General features: G+C 35.9%; 1 protein-coding gene across 1 annotated transcript in view; it reads left to right on the forward strand.

The window, feature by feature from the left end:
• LOC126811516 (protein O-mannosyl-transferase TMTC1) overlaps positions 1 to 21,969 on the forward strand; it is a 74,940-nt gene that overhangs the window by 35,173 nt on the left and 17,798 nt on the right. Inside the window, exons 3-9 of the mRNA XM_050537188.1 lie at positions 3,048 to 3,121; positions 4,923 to 5,111; positions 5,875 to 5,947; positions 6,493 to 6,593; positions 7,136 to 7,331; positions 8,405 to 8,526; positions 15,346 to 15,510. Of these exons, the coding sequence (XP_050393145.1) occupies positions 3,048 to 3,121; positions 4,923 to 5,111; positions 5,875 to 5,947; positions 6,493 to 6,593; positions 7,136 to 7,331; positions 8,405 to 8,526; positions 15,346 to 15,510 (920 nt within the window). The remainder of the gene's footprint in view (positions 1 to 3,047; positions 3,122 to 4,922; positions 5,112 to 5,874; positions 5,948 to 6,492; positions 6,594 to 7,135; positions 7,332 to 8,404; positions 8,527 to 15,345; positions 15,511 to 21,969) is intronic.

Raw genomic sequence — 21,969 nt, forward strand, 5'->3', positions numbered from 1 at the left:
TTCTTAATTCAAGACCCTGTTGACTGATGGTCCTTATAACCGTTGACAACTGGTCGTTATAAGTGTTTCCCACTGCTCCTTTATTAAAAGCTTGTTTATCAACCAAACCCTTTTCACCGGTCAACACCTCACAGGCCCTTTTTATCTGTCTTAAGAAAAAAAAAACTTTTGATAATTGATAAGCCCTCTTTTGAAATTCATACTATGTAGTGGTCAAACAGCAATTGACCGTTGAATGGACAAACTGACCATTGATAATTGATAAGCCCTCTTTTGAATTTCTTACTATGTAGTGGTCAAACAGCAAGTGACCGTTGAATGGACAAACTGACCAGAGGGTGATTTGAATATTGTCAACAAACGAAGACGTATGTATTGTTAACGTGTCTAGAAGTTAGATTAATTGGCTACTCGATCAGCAAATAATCGACGAATACTTTATTGATACTCACGTAGTTGTCGTGTCGACATTTTGATTAATTTGCCATCAATAACAATGACAAACAATAGCGTAGTACTTTACTTATTTATTTATTTATATTTGAAGAACCCTCAGGAATTTTTGTTTGCAAAAGATCGTCTCTTATTAGAAATATTATTTGTGAATTAAAGAATCCCCACTCAACAGTAGCACAACAGGCCGTAGTAACTAGGCTGGTATTACCTAGGTTTGGCCGAGAAAGTTCATTCAGATTTTCCGGCATGGTTCTCACTTGTCAGTGATTCAGGACGGAGGGCCTAACAAGGACAGCTATCATTTCATTATCTGGGCTGGTATCTTTTGTGGTGTTTTTGTTGATAGAAGTATCCTAGATGTTATTTTTATAAGTCGACACTTCGTATAAAAATTTTACGAACAGGCATAACAGCACTAGCAAAATTTCTTGTACTGGCGAAACTCCCTTAAATACTAGTGGTGAAACTACCTATAATTCCCTTTGTACTGGTGAAATTCCCTTGTACTGGTGAAGTTCCCTTGTACTGGTGAAGTTCACTCGTACTGGTGAAACTTTCTTCCACTAGTGAAACACCATTGTACTGGTGAAACACCATTGTACTGGTGGTGAAGCTTCCTTGTACTTGTGGTGAAACTCCCTTATACTGGTGAAACCCCCTTGTATTGGTGGTGACACCCCCTATACTGGTGGGGATACTCCCTTGTACTGGTAGTGAAACCCCCTTGTAGTAGTAGGGATACTCCCTTGTACTGGTGGGGATACCCCCTTGTACTGGTGAGGAAATACCCTTGTACAGGTGAAACTCCCCTGTACTGGTGAAGTTCCCTTGTACGGGCAAAACTCCCTTGTAATGGTGGTGTTTCCATGAAACTCCCTTAAATACTGGTGGTAAAACTCCCTTAAATACTGGTGGTGAAACTTCCTTAAATACTGGTGGTGAAACTCCCTCATACCGGGGAACATCCCATACGAGAGATTAGACCCCAATTTCTTTTCCAAGCCCAAAAATTCAATATGTATTTATATTTAAAGGGACTATTCCGATTTGAACAGAGTCTCAAAAATAAAAATCCGAGTACGTATGAAATTTAAGCACCAAAATATAGAGAAGTGGTGTATTTACCTTCTCTCAAAATTTCAGCTCAAAATATTGAGTTGTGTAACTAATTTCACATCCATCTATTTTTGTGTACATGAAGTCATTTTGTGGCCATTTTCATTGTGTTCGATAAAAGAATCAAATGGTGATAGATAGTCAAAGGTTACGCTTGGTCCATCTTCAATGGTCACCCTGCAGGGTTGTTGTTCAGGGCTTCAGGCAACGACTGAAAGAGACCATTTATCCCTTTTTGACCGTGCATAATGGAATATGATTACTATTTTGTACCCGCGACAATTACAGATTATATTTTGAACGGTATTCATGGACAGGTATTGAAGCTGTAAAATAGGAATGTAGATGGCTCCTTTGAAAAATGGATGAATGACGTCTCCTCTGTCTTGACTACCTGTCATATTTAACACTTTGAGTTGTAAATAGTTGTAATCCATGGAAATTATTTGACTTAAAGGAGCTAAATCGCTAATATTTGGGACCTAGAAATTGACCCAAATGGGTCGCAACGCATATAATAATGTAATCTGATTGTATATAAATTGATTTACATTCAATTGATTCCGTTTTGACTCTAATTTCAAATTAGTTATGTCCAGTGAAATAAGGCATGTGTCTCAACCCTATAGCAATTTCTAGCGTCTGGTTATTCCAGTCTCCAGTTGAATATGTCTAGCCTCGTTCTGTCTGGTCACTTGTTGCAATGACGCTAAAACACACTATGATACACAATTCGTGTACCAATGGTAAAATGTTTATTTTGTCTTAAATATTAGATATCAGAAGCCTGCCTTTTCCTGGTAAGATCACAACATCAATGTTGATTTGAATTGACAAATAATTCGTATTTTACACGTGTAAGACTTTGGATGATATTGAGTTAGAGACTTAGCTACTTTAATAAAGTGTTTTCCTGAAAATGGGTGAATATGACCCAGGAATGAACTGAGAAGAAGCCTGTAACCCTAAATAAGTTCTCACATAGTGGGGTTTTTTTTTTGGTGGGGGGGACTTTTGTTTTTTTTTAATTATATCATTTTAAGATTTCCAAACACTAAATTTGTGCATAATTCAAAAAGATCAGGATATACTCCTATAGAAAACAACATTTGCAGTCAGTTTTGAACAAAAAAATTTGCACTCACGAACAAAGCTCTGACCCTAATTTAAACTCTTAATCAGCGGACTTATCTATTTTCATCCTGCATCCATGGAATTCACTTTTTCCTGGATCACAAGTTTTCTGAGAATTTGAATTCTTTAAAGAATATTTTCATAAACCAGAAAACCATTTTGCTAAAACATATGAAACTTGAATGGCATTTAGCACTTTAGCACAATAAAAAAACAACAACACTATTTTCAATAGCAAACATCAAGGTGTATTTGTAACAAGCTAATGAATGTTATCCATATAAATTAAAATTGTGGTTTTTTTTACGTTCCAATTCTAATATATGTACTAATCATTTCAGGTATCAGGAATTGTGGGAAGAGCTGATATTCTGGCAGCAATCTTTGTATTGGTGTCGCTTATCCTGTATATGAGGTAAAACTACTTAAATTTCTCATAATTTTGCAAATCATACAATAGTCCCCTTACATTTTGATAGGGTCATCAGAGTTTTGATAGGGTCATCAGAGTTTTAATAGGGTCATCAGAGTTTTAATAGGGGCATTAGAGTTTTAATAGGGTTGTCAGAGTTTTGATAGGGTCATCAGAGTTTTAATAGGGTCATTAGAGTTTTAAAAGTTCATCAGAGTTTTAATAGAGTCATCAGAGTTTTAATAGGGTTGTCAGAGTTTTAATAGAGTCATCAGAATTTTAAAAGTTCATCAGAGTTTTAATAGAGTCATCAGAGTTTTAATAGGGTTGTCAGAGTTTTAATAGAGTCATCAGAGTTTTAAAAGTTCATCAGAGTTTTAATAGGGGCTTCAGAGTTTTAATAGGGGCATCAGTGTTTTAATATAGTCATCAGAGTTTTAATAGGGGCATCAGAGTTTTAATACAGATTTAAAAATAACTAAATATATCAAGAAAGATGAAAATGGTTTGAAAACTTTATTTTAGCTTTAATATATCAGGAGATAAGTACTTCTTGATGGAATATATCTTGAATTAGGTGGATAATGTATTGTAATGTTAATTATTGGAGAGTTGATTGTCCCACGTTATAACAATAGCAGCCATTATTGTCTTAACAATGATGTTACTTGTATCTGTCACAACATGATTTATTGTTTGTTATCTATCATACGCATACTGGCTGCCATTTTGTAACGTCTGATCATAGAATCACATTGTGTTTATTGATTGATCTGTTTGGACACCCGTAATAGATCGGGAACATATTGATATATGTCGTTATTGTGACCAATTGGAGATTAATCTATCACATTTTCTTATGGTTGGATTCATCTTCACAAGGGGGCATAGGATGGCTGATTGGCTTAAAGTGCGCGCTTTAGATAAAAATAACAAAAGTTTTGATTCCCTGCTTGTACGTGATAAGGAGTAGAGTCACCTTTCCAACCTCGTGGGTTTTCTCTGGGTCCTGAGGTTTCCTCTATCTGCTACAGACCCTACGCTCAAGCAAATTATTGAAATAAAATTGAACCATATGTTAGTCCCAAAATGACCTAGTTTGTGTCGAGTGGTCGTTAAACCCCATTTCTCTCTCTCCCTCTTATCGTTTTCATGGAAAAATGACGAAGTGAGTTCGCCAGTCGGTTAATTTTACAGCTAGTCAGTCCAGACTGGTCGTTACAATTGAACTAAAAGCATAGGTCCCAAAGGGGGGTGGATGGCTGAATGGTTAGCGTGCGCGCGCTGTATCATAAAGTCTGTCATTGAGTCGACTGGCGTGGTTTCGAATCCCTGGTTGTACGTGGCAAGGAGTAGGGTCGCCTGTCCAACCTCGTGGGTTTTCTCCGGGGCCTCCGGTTTCCTCCCACTGTTAAAGACCCCTACGCGCAAGCGAATTATATAAATAAAATTAAACCATATGTTAGTCCCGAAATGACCTAGTTTGTGTTGAGTGGACGTTAAACCCCATTTCTCCCCTCTCACAGGTCCCGAATTCACAAAAGCATTCTCAGAATGTACTCAACTTTCAATCACTGTTTATGAGATATATCTTTGATCCACAAAACACAAAACTTGGCACATAGTTTCTTATTCATGTATTTGATACATTAAAACAACAAAAAATTGTAAAGGGCTAAGGTGAACAATTTTGAGTAAATTCTTAACTAAAGTCTGCGAATGTTTTGTGAAACCGGGGCCTGGTCTGGAGTGATCACGAAAAGTTAAAGGAGATTATAATGTAATAAATATAATTTGTTTCTAGGGTTACCGAGACAGATGATGATTATGCCGATGATGATTGTGATTTTCCTGTTACTAAGCAACCATTATATCTAGCTGGTAGTATCATGTCTGCCGTGGTTGCCATGTTATGTAAGGAACATGGTATTATGGTGTTAGTAATAATGGCTGCTGTTGATTGTCTCGTTATCTGTCGTAAAGGTGTCAACAGGTAAGAACATGACATAAGATAATACAAGTAATTTATCTAGGATTTCAAAATTTAATGTAAACTTCAAATGGTCATAACTTATGACTCATAAGTAATAACCAGTCAATTTAAAGACTACATGAATCTGTATATTTTTGTAAGATTTCTTTGATTAAACATACACTATACAAGAGCTAAATCTGCCTATTGTAGGTCTTTCTTTAGGCCTGAAATGTTATCTAAATTATTAATTAGACATTAATTAACTTATCCAGACCATAATCAACTCTCGATGCCATGGAGAACAATTTGTGAAGGATGATATTAAACACAAAAATGGATAATCGAGACTATGTTTTTTATCGTACCGACTTTAGTAAAGATGATCGAGGCTAGGCCTAAAATTCAAACACTAATATTTTCAGCATATTTCCTTTACATTTTCTAGTTTTTAACTATTATAGTGAAAGCTGTCAACTCTTTACCTAATCTCGCATAATGCCCCTTTTAATGTTCTACTTTTATACACAAACTGGGATAATGAACACGGACATACACCATACAGTGTGCTATAAGGGAAATATTGTCAATGGTTCTTTTACATGCACAAGACCTTGTTTTTTTGTCCTATCCTATCCATCTATTTTAATTAGAATTATTGACTATATATAAATAATAATTCTAATCTATATTTTTATAATATATTTTTTCCTATCCGAACAACTAGATGCTATCTGTCTATTTTAATTAGAATATAATCTATATTTAAAATATATTTTTTCAGGATAATATCTAGTCCAAGATCTTTTAAACAAGCTGGTCAGTTGGCTTCAAGAATTTTGATTATATCTTTTTCTGTAAGTAAATTCAATTCAAATCTTTTTGAGCTATATTGGGGGTTTAGTGGCTAAGTGGGTAAGACGCTGGCTCGCTAGCCTGGAGGTCGGGTGTTCGATCCCTGCATTGGCCAAGAAAGTTCATCCAGATTTTCCGGCGTGGTTCCCCCTTGTCAGTGATGCAGGATAGAGGGCCTGACAAGGACAGCTGTCTAGTCCTTCGGATGAGATGAAAAACCGAGGTCCCGTGTATACATTGGAATGCACGTAAAAGATCCCTTGGCAGTTGGAATTCGATATAAGAGTAGGCGATAGTGCTGCTGCCCGGGCAAAATTTCCCTCATAGCACACTGTATGGCGTATGCCCGTCTTCATTAGCCCAGCATAGGAGCAGAACAGTAGGACGTTAAACTCCATTTCATTTCATTTTCATTTTTTGAGCTATCTTTGACATCATCAACCACCTCAATTTTTGACTCTTCCCTGAAATTCTGACTTTATTTCATGTAAATTGAAAGTAGGATGCCTGAAACGATAGTTTTATTCTTTATTTGTTTGTCTTACAGTTTTTGACGTTGATTTATCTGCGATTTATGATTAACGGAGGCTTACCAAAGTTTATAGAACAAGATAATCCAGCATCTTTTTCATCCAGTCTTTTAACGAGGTTAGTGTAGTCTCCATCCAGCCAGCCCATCCCATCCCATCCATCCATTTTATCGAGGTTGGTATAGTCTCCATCCATCCATCCATCCATCCATCCATCCATCCACCCACCCATCCTTTCATATATAATCTCAACCGAATATTATCAACCCATCTAAATCATTCACCCATCCAATTACTCATTTATCATACAAATTACCTACCCATCTAAATGACCCACCAATCAAGTTATTCACCCATCAGCCATATTATTAACTCATATGAATGATTCATGCACCCAATTATTCATTTATTACGCAAATTACCCACCCATCTAAATGATTCACCCATCCAATTATACATTTATCATACATATTCCCCACCCATCTAAATGATTTAAACATTGTAATTATATCTAGTCATCATCTAAATTACAACTTAATTAATTGATAAATCCAGAAAAGAACCCTAACACTAACCCAAAATTCTTGAAAAAATTATTTATTAAAAACAACCCCTATTACTCCCTGATTGTCAGTAAATATCAGTGTTGATATTTTTCAGAATTTTGACCTATAATTACCTCCTGGCGTTTAATTCCTGGTTGCTATTGGCGCCCATCAAGCTGTGTTATGATTGGCAGATAGGAAGTATACCATTGGTTGAAAGCGTTGACGATATCAGGAATATATCAACTATAACGTTCTATGTCTTCCTGGTATTTATATTGGTGAAATGTTATTTCACGTTTAGATCTCAGGTAAATATATTCACTGTTTTAATCACCAGGTGAAAAAATTACCTGAGTTAAACATACATTATGCATGAGGTAAATCTGCCTATTGCAGGTCTTTATTTCGGCCTGAAATGTTATATAAATTATTAATAGATTATCCAGACCATATTCAGTTCTCGATGCCATCGCTAGCCTGCGATATTTACTGAATTTGAATACATTTGTGATGGATGATTTAACGTCATGATGATCGAGACTAGGCCTAAAATTCAATCGCTAATATCTAGGTTTAGAGTAAAACAATTTGGCTGAAATTTACCGCATGATCGAGACTAGGCCTAAAATTCAATCGCTAATATCTAGGTTTAGAGTAAAACAATTTGACTGAAATTTACCGCATGATCGAGACTAGGCCTAAAATTCAATCGCTAATATCTAGGTTTAGAGTAAAACAATTTGACTGAAATTTTCCGCATATTCTCTTTACATTATCTATTTTTTTAACTATTATAGCGAGAATGTCAGCTCTTTATCTAATCTTCCATAATGCCCCCTTGGGTTTCTACTGCTGCAGTCAACGCTATACAATATATCATCTACAGTCTAAATTCTTATAAACATTCATCCTCGGTGTCCCCAGTAGTATCTACAACACCTGGGTCCATTGACAGGGTTCCGGCGTGGTTTCCCTTGTCAGTGGCGCAGGACAGAGGGCCTGACAAGGACAGCTGTCTAGTCATTTGGATGGGACGAAAAACCATGGTTCCATGTATACATTGGCATGCACATAAAATATCCCTTGGCAGTTGAAATTTGATATGAGTAGGCCATAGTGCCACTGAATGGGCAAAATTTCCCTCATAGCACAATGTATGGAGTATGTCCGTCTTCATTATCCCAGTCGGAGCAGAACAGTAGGACGTTAAACCCCATTTCATTTCATTTCATTTTTCTTTATTTTTATAAAAATATACAATCTATTTAACTTTTGGGAGACAGGTGTAAGGAATATGATTTAAAGAATTTAACCTTGAAATTCTGCTTATTTTATCTTGGAAAAGAAACCCATTCAATTCAATTTATTTCTTATTTTTCAGAAATCTGTCCAGAATATTCCATTAATAGCAGCATTATTGATCATTCTTCCATTTATACCGGCATCTAACGCCTTCATTAGAGTGGGTTTCGTCGTGGCAGAACGAATCCTATATATACCCAGGTATGTTTAAATATTCTCAGTAGTTTGTAGAGTTTCAGTGATGCCTGGGAGCCAACTTCTTGAGTGTATGTCCCCAAAATACAATTGTAGGGCCGACTCCTCCTTGAGTGTATGTCCCCAAGATACAAGTATAGGGCCAACTCCTTGGGTGTATGTCCCCAAGATTCAAGTATAGGGTCAACTCATTGACTGTATGTCCCCAAGATTCAAGTATAGGGACAACTCCTTGGGTGTATGCCCCCAAGATGCAAGTATAGGGACAACTCCTTGGGTGTATGCCCCCAAGATACAAGTATAGGGCCAACTCCTTGAGTGTATGTCCCCAAGATTCAAGTATAGGGTCAACTCCTTGAGTGTATGTCCCCAAGATTCAAGTATAGGGCCAACTCCTTGGGTGTATGCCCCCAAGATGCAAGTGTAGGGTCAACTCCTTGAGTGTATGTCCCCAAGATACAAGTATAGGGCCAACTCCTTGAGTGTATGTCCCCAAGATTCAAGTATAGGGTCTAGTGCTCAGAAATGTGATAAAGGAAGACATCTTAAATCTATAAAAACCAAACAGGACAAAGGGCATGGCAAGGAACAATGTCTAGTCCCTCAGATGGTAAGAAAAACCAAGGACCCATGACCCATTTTATACACATTAAAAAACCTTTGACAGTTGGAATCCAGTAGCTGCCTGGGCAAAATTTCACTCATAATGCTCCGTATGGCGTGTGCATGTCTTCATTAACCTAGTTAGTGCTGAACGGTATATACTACTGATAGTCGAAAACTTCGGTTTTACAAAATATAACGAGAGAGAAAGAAAAGGGTTTAACATCCACTCGACACAAGCTAGGTCATTTCGGGACTAACATATGGTTCAATTTTATTTCAATAATTTGCTTAATTGTGCGTAGGGATCTTTAGCAGTGGGAGGAAACCGTTGGACCCAGAGAAAACCCATGAGGTTCCACAGGTGACCCTACTTCTTGTCGAGTACAACCGGGAAATCGAAACCATGCCAGTTGACTCAACCTTATGATACAGGGTGCACATGCTAATCATTCGGCCATCCAATCCCCTACAAAATATAAACTGCTGCATCACTGTCCAATGACCTTGACTCATATAAACATTTCATTGAGCTGAATTTTTATGCAGATTTGATAAACCCACAATATTTGTCCAATGAGTTGACTCGTTGAAGCGTAAGAATGCTTTTTAGTTAAACATCCCCATTATAAAATCTATGAATAACAAATTAAACAATCGCTGCATTCTCTCGTAAATAAGCAATAAAACTGTAATTTATCCAGGTCTAGAATCTTTTAATAAAATAAACCCACATTAATCACGCTCGGACAACTCACATCCTCCTCGCAAAAAAATCATTAAACCACGGGGTAACGGCCGATTTAACAGCTGAACCAAATGTTCAAATAACTTTGTATTTTTAAATGAAATAAAATTGATCTTCAAAAGTGGGATTAAAGTTTGTGGGTTTGGGATTAAGATTATGGGATTATTTAGTTAATCTGTGCCGTATGAAGGTGTGTATTAATGAAATGATTAACAGGTGCCCTGTCTCTGATTGGTTATTTGTATATATCATGCAGTTTAAAAGGTCTGTTGTTGATATTATATTTGAATAGATCTGGTATTGTTCATTATAAACTCTATACATCTATACATACATGTACTGTAAGTAATAGCAGTAGTAAGAAACACTTTTTTATTTTACCGTACTCACATAAATAAAACACTCAACATTATTTTCTCGCTCAGTCTAATTTAATTGGAGCATTTTGGACTGGCTGGTTGATTGGTCTAAAGTGTGGGCTTTAGATCGTGAGGTCTGTCATTGATTCAAGTGGCATGGGTTCGATTATAAGCTAGTATGTGACAAGGAGTGGTGTCGCCTGTCTAACCATGTGGGTTTTCTGTGGGTCCTCCAGTTTCCTCACACTTCAGGATCGAACCCTCAACCTCCTGGTTAGTGAGCCAGCACCTTCATCACTGAGCCACAGTGCCCCTCTCCTGTCACTGTTAGGTGACCGAATGTTTAACATGTGTGTGTTAGATCATAAGGCATTGAGTCAACTGGTGTGGTTTCGAATCCCCGGCTGTACATGACAAGGTGTAGAGTCGCCTGTCCAACCTCGTGGGTTTTCTCTGGGTCCAACGGTTTCCTCCCACTGCTAAAGATCCCTAAGCACAAGCAAATTATTGAAATAAAATTAAACTATATGTTAGTCCTGAAATGACCTAGTTTGTGTCGAGTGGACGTTAAACCCTTTTCTTTCCCTCTCTTTATATTTTGTAAATCAGAAGTTCGTGAATTTCAGCAGTATATACTGTTCAGCATATAAAATACAATAATATATTGGTATATTTACCATGTTATAACAAATATAGAATACAATGATAATATATTTACCATGTACATGTTGTATATATGTTATAACTCATATGAAATATAATGAAATATTTACCATGGTATATCACGTTATAACTCATATAAAATACAATGATATGTTGGTAAATAAAATGAAAATGAAATGAAATGAAATGGAGTTTAACGTCCTACTGTTCTGCTCCTAACCTGGGCTAATGAAGACGGGCATACGCCATACAGTGTGCTATGAGGGAAATTTTGCCCGGACAGCGGCACTACGGCCTACTCTTATATCGAATTCCAACTGCCAAGGGATCTTTTACGTGCACGCCAATGTGTACACGGGACCTCGGTTTTTCGTCCCATCCGAACGACTAGACGGCTGTCCTTGTCAGGTCCCCCCGTTCTGCATCACTGACAAGGGGGAACCACGCCAGAAAATCTGGATGAACTTTCTCGGCCAATGCAGGGATCGAACACCCAACCTCCAGGCTAGCGAGCTAGCGTCTTACCCACTTAGCCATGTGATCCCCTGATATGTTGGTATATATTATACTAGGGTATATACGGTATAACCACCGTGTGCCGTTGAATAAATAAAGGTGATCTATTGAGCGTACTGCATGCTGAGATGTGAAGCTTTATACATAGATAAAACATTATTCTATAACAAACTTTTAAACCAGTAAACTTTATAAAAAAACTTATTACATTATAAATCAAACATTAAGATATGCCGTTTGTATTCTCTCTGTCAAATAGATAACAGAGGTTCAAAACACAAAACAAACTTGAAAACTTTACCATACTTGACAGATCAAACAAAAACACTGAAGATTTTTTATCCATGAAATTTCATATTGTAAAAAAAAATGAAAAAAAAAATGAAACATTAATTTTATATTCTATAAGGATGTGATTCCTATCTTTTTTGTAAGAGCATACATGTCACTGACAATGTGGTCTAGACAAGTGAATTCATTAAACATATACATTATGCAATGATCTCATTAAAACACAGATCCTATTTTGTTTCGTTTTTTTTATAGTTCCAAATTTCGTTTTACTTGTCTTTACTACACTAGGATCTGGGAGAGTTGTTATATAACAGGCGTTCTAGTTAATGTGAAGAATTAGCCAATGAAAAGGTCTGTTATGGCGAGTACTTGGCGTGTTCTGCACGGAACTGTGAGTGAACCCCTGGAAACATCAACATTGTATGACCCTTGACGCGACCTCCTAGTACAACTGGTCAGATCAGAGGGCCTGACAAGGACAGCTGTCTAGTCGTTCGGATGGTATGAAACACCGAGGTCCCGGGTACACATTGGCATGCACGTAAAAGATCCCTTGACAGTTGGAATTCGATATAGGAGTAGGTCGTAGTGCCGCTGTCCGGGCAAAATTTCCCTCATAGCACACTGTATGGCGTATGCCCGTCTTCATTAGCCCAGTTCGGAGCAGAACAGTAGAACATTTAACCACATTTCATTTTCAAAATAAATACATGTAGCTGTAAAAACATAGCGCATAATGTATCAGCAGAAAACTAACCTCATTCAATGCATGAATAAATCTCAAATAAAAACAAATTATTAAAACGTATATACGAGACAGTACCTTTTCTTTTCATGCGATTATATACTCTATTGAATGATTGTGATTAGGTGGAGCCATTGAAATCATTCAATATGTCGATGTTAGCCTTGAATTAAAACCCTGCTTAACGGATCAGTCAATGGGGTGTTTAGTTTGTCATTGTTGAAAACATGCGATAGCCTGAGGGGGGTTGTGACATAGAGTTTTAAATGATACAAACCTACTTTTAAAGTAGCCATTATTGTAATTGATTTATAAAAAAACAACCAGTTATAGCACTATATTATTATCAGGGAGGTTGGATGGCCGAATGGTTAGCATGTGCGCGCTGTATCAAGGTCTTTCATTGAGTCAACTTGCGTAGTTTCGATTCCCCGGTTGTACGTGACAAGGAGTAGGGTTGCCTGTCCAGCCTTGTGGGTTTTCTCCGGGTCCTCTGGTTTCCTCCCACTGCTAAAGATCCCTATGCGCAAGTGAATTATTTTTATCCAAATAAATGAAATGAAATGAAATAGGGTTTAATGTTTTACTATTCTACTCTGACTGGGTTAATGAAGTCATTCATACACCATACAGTGGGCTATGAGAGAAATTTTGCCTGGAAAGCAGCACTACGACCTACACTTATATCGAATTCCAACTGTCGAGGGATCTTTTAAGTGCACACCAATGTGTACACAGGACCTCGGTTTTTCGTCCCATCCAAACGACTAGACAGCTATACTTGTCAGGCCTACCGTCATGCATCACTGACAAGGGGGGACCACGCCGGAAAATCTGGATAAACTTTCTCGGCCAATGCAGGGATAGAATCCCCAACCTCCAGGCTATCGAGCCATCGTCTTACCCACTTAGCCACCATGATCCCCGTATCCTGAATATGGGAAGAATGAAAGCTAGTCGACAATTTATTGAATACAGTACGATAAGTTGAAATAATTGCATGAACGACCGTAATTATATACAAATTTCTACTACTATTGTGTACCTCAGCCATCATTTTTAAATGTTTTTAATTTTAACTACACTTTTTATACCCCGACACCTTATTTTTTAAATATTTTTAATGTTAACTACGGAATGAAATTACATTAAGAATTTCTACAATAAAAATATAATCACGAAGTGGATGATACCAATTTCAGTTAATTGGCAACTCAATTTTTTTTGGCCACGTTTTCAAGGGTTGTTTTTTTGTGAGTTACTGGGTGTAATAGTTGAACACGTCTGCTATCTAGAGCAGAAACGCTGTGTTTATAAAATCACAATGGAGTCTTTATTAGATATTTTGCTAACGTTCAATTATCGTGTTACAATCTGTGAATTAGTTCCGCTTGAGGACAACCACAACTGATAAAAAGATAGAAAAACTGATCTTTTAATCTTTCAAATAAACCTAATGTTACGAGAAATCCTTTCATCGATAACATTAGGTTAAAAAAGAAACGGGAAAAGGGGTTTAATGTCCTATGTCGTTATTTATTGTAAGTACTCAGTCGAATTCCCGGTTGTATGTGTCCAACCTGGTGGGTTTTCTCCGGGTCCTCCGGTTTCCTCCCACTGCTAAAGACCCCTACGCGCAAGCGAATTATTGAAATAAAATTAAACCATATGTTAGTCCCGAAATGACCTAGTTTGTGTTGAGTGGACGTTAAACCCCATCTCTCTCTCTCTCTCTGTAAGTACTCAGTGTTTTGTTTCTTACTGTACAGAGGTTGTACGTGACAAGGAATAGGGTCCTTCCCGAAATGGGAAAAGGAGTTTAATGTCCCATACCGTTATTTCTTACAGTACAGAGGTTGTACGTGACAAGGAATAGGGTCGTTCCCAAAATAAAATAGTTTGTATTGAAGTAGCTAAGTTTCTTACTCAATATTTTCCATAATATTCGAAATTAAAAAAACATGAATTAGAATTCAATATTAATCAGTTTCAATCAATATTAATCAATTTCAATCAATATTAATCAATTTCAATTAATATTAATCAATTTCAATTAATATTAATGTTGTTATCTTGCTGTGAAACTATAGGATCCTAATTTCCAATTAACATTTTATAATCAGTACACGAGTCGTGTACCCTGTGATTTCGGGTGCCATTTTGTAATGAACAAATAAAAACTATTCTACAACACAATGTGAAAGTATTTAGTAAAGGCTGATTCACAAACGTCAAAATAATAATTTAAAAAATTCATATAACATTATGATTTCGGGTGCCATTTTGTAATGAACAAATAAAAACTATTCCACAACACAATTAGTAAACATAATTAGTAAAGGCTGATTCACCAACAACAAAATAATAATTGAAAAAACATTGAACAAATAAGCAGGCGTAAAACGACAACCTTCAATTTAAACTGTTCACATAATTGACTAAAAATAGTTGATTAGAAATTGCAATATTTTTTCAAAAATTTAATATAAATCACTTTACATACATTTATATTACATTAGATTTTAGAACCATTTTTGTCTATTTCAACTTAATTTCAAGGTTCCAAAAAATAGAGCCATACACCCTTCAAAGCCATCAATTCACTGCACAGTCCTGTTTCTGTGGTGATACAGGCGTCACTCAAATGGAAAACCAACTAACATGATCGGCTATATTCTACAAGAAATTTCAATGTCGCCACATTCTAAGACTATTTTAATATGAATCCCCCCTCCTCCCCAACCCTAAAAAAAACCCCTAAAACCACCTACACAAAAATATAATTGGGTATGATTGAGAATCACGATAGTGTTCTATTTAATGTCTGTCTATAGACACAGTAATGTAAATTCAGATAAATTACAATTTTATTTCATCGACTTTATTTTTTATTTCAGTCTTGGATTCTGTTTATTGGTTGGTCATGGTTTGTCTTGTGTCATCAAGAAATTCCCAGGAAAGAAATCCGTGTTTGTCTCCATGTGTGTTGCTTACGCCATTGTGTTATCACTACGAACTGTACATAGAAATCAAGTCTGGTTGTCAAGACAATCTCTGTTCATGTAAGTTCATCTTTTTATGTATCGTTGCTATGCACATAAGTGGATTCGATCATCCAGCAGAGAGAGAGAGAAAGAGAAATGGGGTTTAACGTCCACTCGACACAAACTAGGTCATTTCAGGACTTTAGCAGTGGGAGGAAACCGGAGGACCGAGAGAAAACCCACGGGGAATCGAAACCCTGCCAGTTGACTCAATGACAGACCATATGATACAGCGCGCATGTGCTAACCATTCGGCCATCCAACCCCCTCATCATCCAGCAGAACTTTGTTTCCAGTGATATTATTGGCTCCACTCATCTTGACTTTGGGTCTGACAAACAAAAACAGACAGGGACGGATCTACTGTGAAACTAACGAAGCTTGAGCTTCAGGACCCTTAATCCCTGATGGACCCCCCAGAAGCAACGAAGCCTGAGCTTCAGGGCCGCAATCCCAGATGGGCACCAAAAGCAGCGAAGCTTGAGCTTAAGCGCCCATAATTCTGGATGGTCCCCCCAGAAGCAACAAAACTTGAGTTTCAGGGCCCTTAATCCTAGATGGGCCCCCCAGAAGCAACGAAACTTGAGTTTCAGGGCCCTTCATTGCAGATGGCCCACCCCCCAGAAGTGACTTTAGTCCTCATTGCTCAAAATGTTAAGGACAGAGAGAAAGAGGGAGGGAGAGAGAGACAGAGAGAGAGATAGAGAGAGAGACAGAGAGAGAGGGGGTTTAACATCCATTTGACACAAACTAGGTCATTTCGGGATTTACATATGGTAACAGTGGTTGCACCAACCTCATTGCTAGTTGCGAAGGAAGTCTGTAACAATTGTTCAAGCTTTACAGCCCCCAAAATATACGTTCACCACTGCGAACAGAACACCTTGTTAAGCATATCTAATTCGCTGTCTTCTGCCGGTTTTTGTATGACCCAGCCTGATAATAATAATAAATAGAATTTTCAATAAACTGTCAGGCCGGTTTCCTAAATTTAAGACGAAGAAAAAATTCAAAGAGAGATTACCTACTTTGATATTCTTTTCTTAATCAAATGTGGAAATTTGATATTAACCGAAAAATACAATTGACACACCGTCAGATTAGCATAAACATTTGATACCTTTTCTCGGTCCTTTGTTCCGTTCTGTGACTGTATCTAGGAAGATCTGGTTTGGATAATAATCCATGGTCATTTGATACCATTCCTCTGTTTTTTGTTCAATTCTGTGACTGTAACATTACTAACAAGGATGATCTGATATGGATAAAGATCAATGGTCATTTGTTATATTAATGGTTACAGAAGCAATAGAGTTTTGACAGCAATAAAACTCTTTCTGAAAGTCCTCTCTGGTTACGTTTTGGACCAGAAACTGAAGAACATTGTCGTAAATATTGAATATTGTCATCACTGTCTTGGCTAACCAGTAATAATAGGGGGTTTCGACAGTAATAAACATCTTTCTGGAAATCCTATCTGGTTATTTTTCAGATCAGAAACTTAAGAACATTGACTGTAATTTTAGGGTTTAAAATGTCAACCGGTTGTCATCTCTTTTTTGGGGGGGTAGGGGTTGGATGGCTGAATGGTTAGCACACGCGTGCTGTATCATACGGTCTGTCATTGAGTCAACTGGAGGGCTTTCGATTTCCCGGTTGTACGTGACAAGGAGTAGGGTCACCTGTCCAACCTTGTGGGTTTTCTCTGGGTCCTCCAGTTTCCTCCCACTGCTAAATCAGGCTTTTAACTGACTCTGTGTATGCAGTCGTTAACATGTCCATAATCTTGTTGTTTATTTATGATTATATTGTCACTTTGTAAAGTGCCCCTGAACATGTTATATGAAAGGGCGCACTATAAATATGCTGTAATAATAATAATAATAATAAAAATAATAATAATCCAAAAACACAAAACTTTGCACATAGCTTTCTTGTTGATGTATTTGATACATTAAAGCAACAAAAGTTTTATAAATGGCTATATTTGAATTAAAACAAGGCCAACAATTTTGAGTTAATTCTTAACTTAAGTCTGAGAATGCTCAGTGAACTCGGGGCCCAGTCATTATGACTCAATGCTCTGCTCAATTTTCCCCTCATTGGTGAGTAATCATAGGTACACCACTGACAGATGTCAGAATGTTTGGTCTGGACTATATTGCATGATTATATGAAACAAAAATATAACAAACTGTTTTAATGTAACAAACTGCAGCTTTTAGTAGACTTTGCGGATTACTCCGGTTTCCTCCCGCTGGTAAAGTCACCTACAAGCAAGCGATTTATGGAAATAAAATTGAACCATGTGTTAGTCCCGAAATGGCCTAGTTTGTGTCGAGTGGATGTTACTCCCCTCTCTCTCTCTCTTTCTCTCTCTCTCTCGTTCGACTTTGCTGAATTTTTATTCTCAGAAATATTCAGTTACTATATATTCGTTGTATCTATCCATGAATAGAAAACAAGATCAAATTTATGATTTAATTGGATTCAAGTAGAATGATAGAATTACAATGCATTAAGATATGTCAAGATGATTATCTCATCATGATACCCTTCTGTTATTGATATACCTCTACCTGTAGAATAATACATATATATGATATACCTGTATCTGTACCTGTACAATAATACATATATATATATGATAAACCTGTACCTGTACATGTAGAATAACAAAAGCCCTATATCCAGGTACCGTAGTATAAAGAAGAAATACACATGAAATATAGATATATATATACGATAATTCTAATTAAAATATAAATATATATACGATAATTCTAATTAAAATATAAATATATATTATTATTATTATTATTGTTCGATTTATATAGCGCTTCATTACACGTGAAGTGTTTCTAAGCGCATATCACAAACATATACTTCAAACACACAGAAACGATCAAAATCAGGAGAACATAATTAAACACAGCTGCCTGTTAGGCGCTATTATTCAAAGGTTTATATCCAACAAATCAACCGGCTAATCTCAATATTGAACTCAGTCGAGATATTACCTGATGAACACCTACACCAAGTAGAGTTCAAAAATAAAAATGAAGTTTAAAAGAATCAACTTCATTAACAAAAATTAAACAATCAAAAGCTAAACAGATAAATCAAATTCAAACGAAACAAATAAAACAAAGAAAATGAAAAGAGCAGAAAGGAAATCAACTTGTGAAAATTTTTTCAAAAAATAAGAGCAAAGTAACACTAATGTTAATAATTATCAAAAGGAACCAAGATCTTAATGATAAAAACATATATTTAAAGTTTCATCGAAATTGGATAAAAACTGTGGTCTCTAGAGGGTCCACAACCCTGATATACCATATCTATCTGTGATAATTCTTATTAAAATGTGAATTAAAATATAAATATATATGTGATAATTCTAATTAAAATATAAATATATATGTGATAATTCTAATTAAAATATAAATATATATGTGATAATTCTAATTAAAATATAAATATATATGTGATAATTCTAATTAAAATATAAATATATATGTGATAATTCTAATTAAAATATAAATATATATACGATAATTCTAATTAAAATATAAATATATATGTGATGATTCTAATTAAAATATAAATATATATACGATAATTCTAATTAAATTATGAATATATATATGTGATAATTCTAATTAAAATATGAATATATATACGATAATTCTAATTAAAATATAAATATATATACGATAATTCTAATTAAAATATAAATATATATGTGATGATTCGAATTAAAATATAAATATATATACGATAATTCTAATTAAATTATGAATATATATATGTGATAATTCTAATTAAAATATGAATATATATATACGATAATTCTAATTAAAATATAAATATATATATGTAATAATTCTAATTAAAATATAAATATATATACAATAATTCTAATTAAAATATAAATATATATATGTGATAATTCTAATTGAAATATAAATATATATCTGATAATTCTAATTAAGAATTAAATATAGGGGCTACGATTCCTCTCTTGAATGTGACAAGGAGTTTGATCATTTGTTCAACCTTATTGTTTTTTTTCATGTTCTCTTGTTTCCTCGCACGGCACTGCTAAAGACCCCTATGCCCAAGCGAATTATTGAAATAAATTGAACCATGTGTTAGTCCCAAAATGACCTAGTTTGTGTTGAGGGGATGTTAAACCCCATTTCTCTCTCTCTCTCATTAGCCAAGTCGAAGCAGAACAGTAGGACGTTAAACCTCATTTCATTTCATTATGTTCGGCTAAATATGCGAGAAATCTCTATCGAATGGCAATCTGTTATATGGACGTATATGGACGTTAGATTTCGTTAATATAGCTTCCATCAGACTGTTATATGAACGTTAGATTTTATTAATATAGCTTCTACCAGACTGTTATATGGACGTTAGATTTCGTTAATATAGCTTCCAGACTGTTATATGGACGTTAGATTTCGTTAATATAGCTTACAGACTGTTATATGGACGTTAGATTTCGTTAATATAGCTTCCACCAGACTGTTATATGAACGTTAGATTTCGTTAAAGATGGGTTCCCGGAAAAGTGTTTATTGGGTGGTTATTTCCAATAAAAGTATGGCAATTTTGGTATATATGGAAAGTAGAGATATCCAATCTTACTAGAAAAATACTGGATTCCCCGATAAACATTCATGGAGCGTATACAGGACAAAAATGTAAGGGTTCCACTAATCAACAGCCCGACGATTCGGAACTTCTGCACGTGTGATGTCAAAGGTCACAAGCGAACATTGAGCGCTTGATGTGCAAGTTGATAAACTTTATGAAGAGTTAGACGTACAATACTTTCTGAGATAAAAATGACGGAAAAAGACGCGGGTAGTGGATAATCCGAGAATTTAATTAGGATTCGATATTTGTAATAAATAGTAAGCGATTAAAGACAACATCGTCTTATGTATGCAATGAATTCTCCTCTGACTCCCAAGACGTGACGTAAACATGACCTGATTTGATCGAATTTTAATAGCAGGGCATTCCTTCGCAATTACAATGTTTGAGAAGGATTTGAAGCATAATTATGACAAATTAATTAGTTTGAATATGTTTTTGGTCCATATATACCATTAAATCACCCAGTTTGTATGCGGGAACCCATCTTTAATATAGCTTCCACCAGACTGTTATAAAATGTTTTCATTGAAGCAATCAGATAAAGAATCCAACATTTTCCGCTTCATGTCCAATGAAAGGTGAAGCGTACACATAATTATATCTTAGCTTATTGAAACCTGAGGTAAATACAAGTCTATTGACACCCTTCATTCATAATATACCCTCACAAAATACACCTTTATGAAACACATAATATTAGTCTTTTTAAACAAATTTACTTTTCGTACTAGTGTAAAAAGGAGGTTTTTAGACCGTTATTATCAATTGCCGAGTAATTATTCGTAAATTGTTGACCTTTTTTATGACCACATATCACTGTAACATGTTTTTGAACAGTAACGATGTGTATACAGACTTGTAGAACTCGTCCGCTATTATTCGATCAAATTTGAAATGCATACATGACCTTTTTACGAGGTGCATGTTTGATATGTGTTGTTATTTCTTGATGAATACTCAAGGCCATTTTTGATACAGACGAGTCAACTATAACAAGCACGCCCTGGTTGTCGTCTTCTCGTAAAACATGTCATCAGTACAGAGAGAGAAAGAGAGAAAAATGGGGTTTAACATCCATTAGGTCATTTTGGGACTAACATATGGTTCTATTTTATTTCAATAATTTGCTTGCACATAGGGGTCTTTAGCAGTGAAAGGAAGCCAGAGGTCACGAAAAGTAAAGGAGCTGGGTTTAAGTTGTTTCAAAAATTGTGTACAAAATTTCTACTATGCTAGACGAGTGGACAGCGGTGCCCAACAGTCTGAACCTTCATTCTTAAGTTGCAGGTCCCCTTCCCATGAAATTCTGAGTTTAATTCAGCTTTTGTGACAACAATCAACTTTCGTGCGTGAGTCGACCCATTTCAGATGTCACTAAAAACAATTCTTAAGAAGACCCCCCGACCCTTCCTCCCTTAAGAACCCTGCCCTCAGAGATGAGTTAATTCAACAACCGCATACAAAATTAATTTTTTCCGTTAAAACTTTTACTATTGGTGCACTAGAACATAATACTAACTTATGTAACTTAAGATTAGAAGAACAAAACAGGGACCCAAGGGTGAACCTGAGTTTAGCTCCCTTCCTCGACATGTACAAGAGTGGAATCTAAACCACGCCAGTTGACTCAATGACAGACCTTATGATACAAAGGGCACGTGCTGAGCACGTATTGGGAACCGTTCTCAGACCGGAAAGCGTTTACACTATGAAAATTTAACTGTGCCGAACCTGGCACCGTGCCGAGACCACCTCATTTCAGTGAACCAAATTGGCACAGTACTCAGTACGGTACCCTTATGT

This window comes from Patella vulgata, chromosome 2 (genome assembly GCF_932274485.2).
Source record: "Patella vulgata chromosome 2, xgPatVulg1.2, whole genome shotgun sequence".
Taxonomy (NCBI): domain Eukaryota; kingdom Metazoa; phylum Mollusca; class Gastropoda; family Patellidae; genus Patella; species Patella vulgata.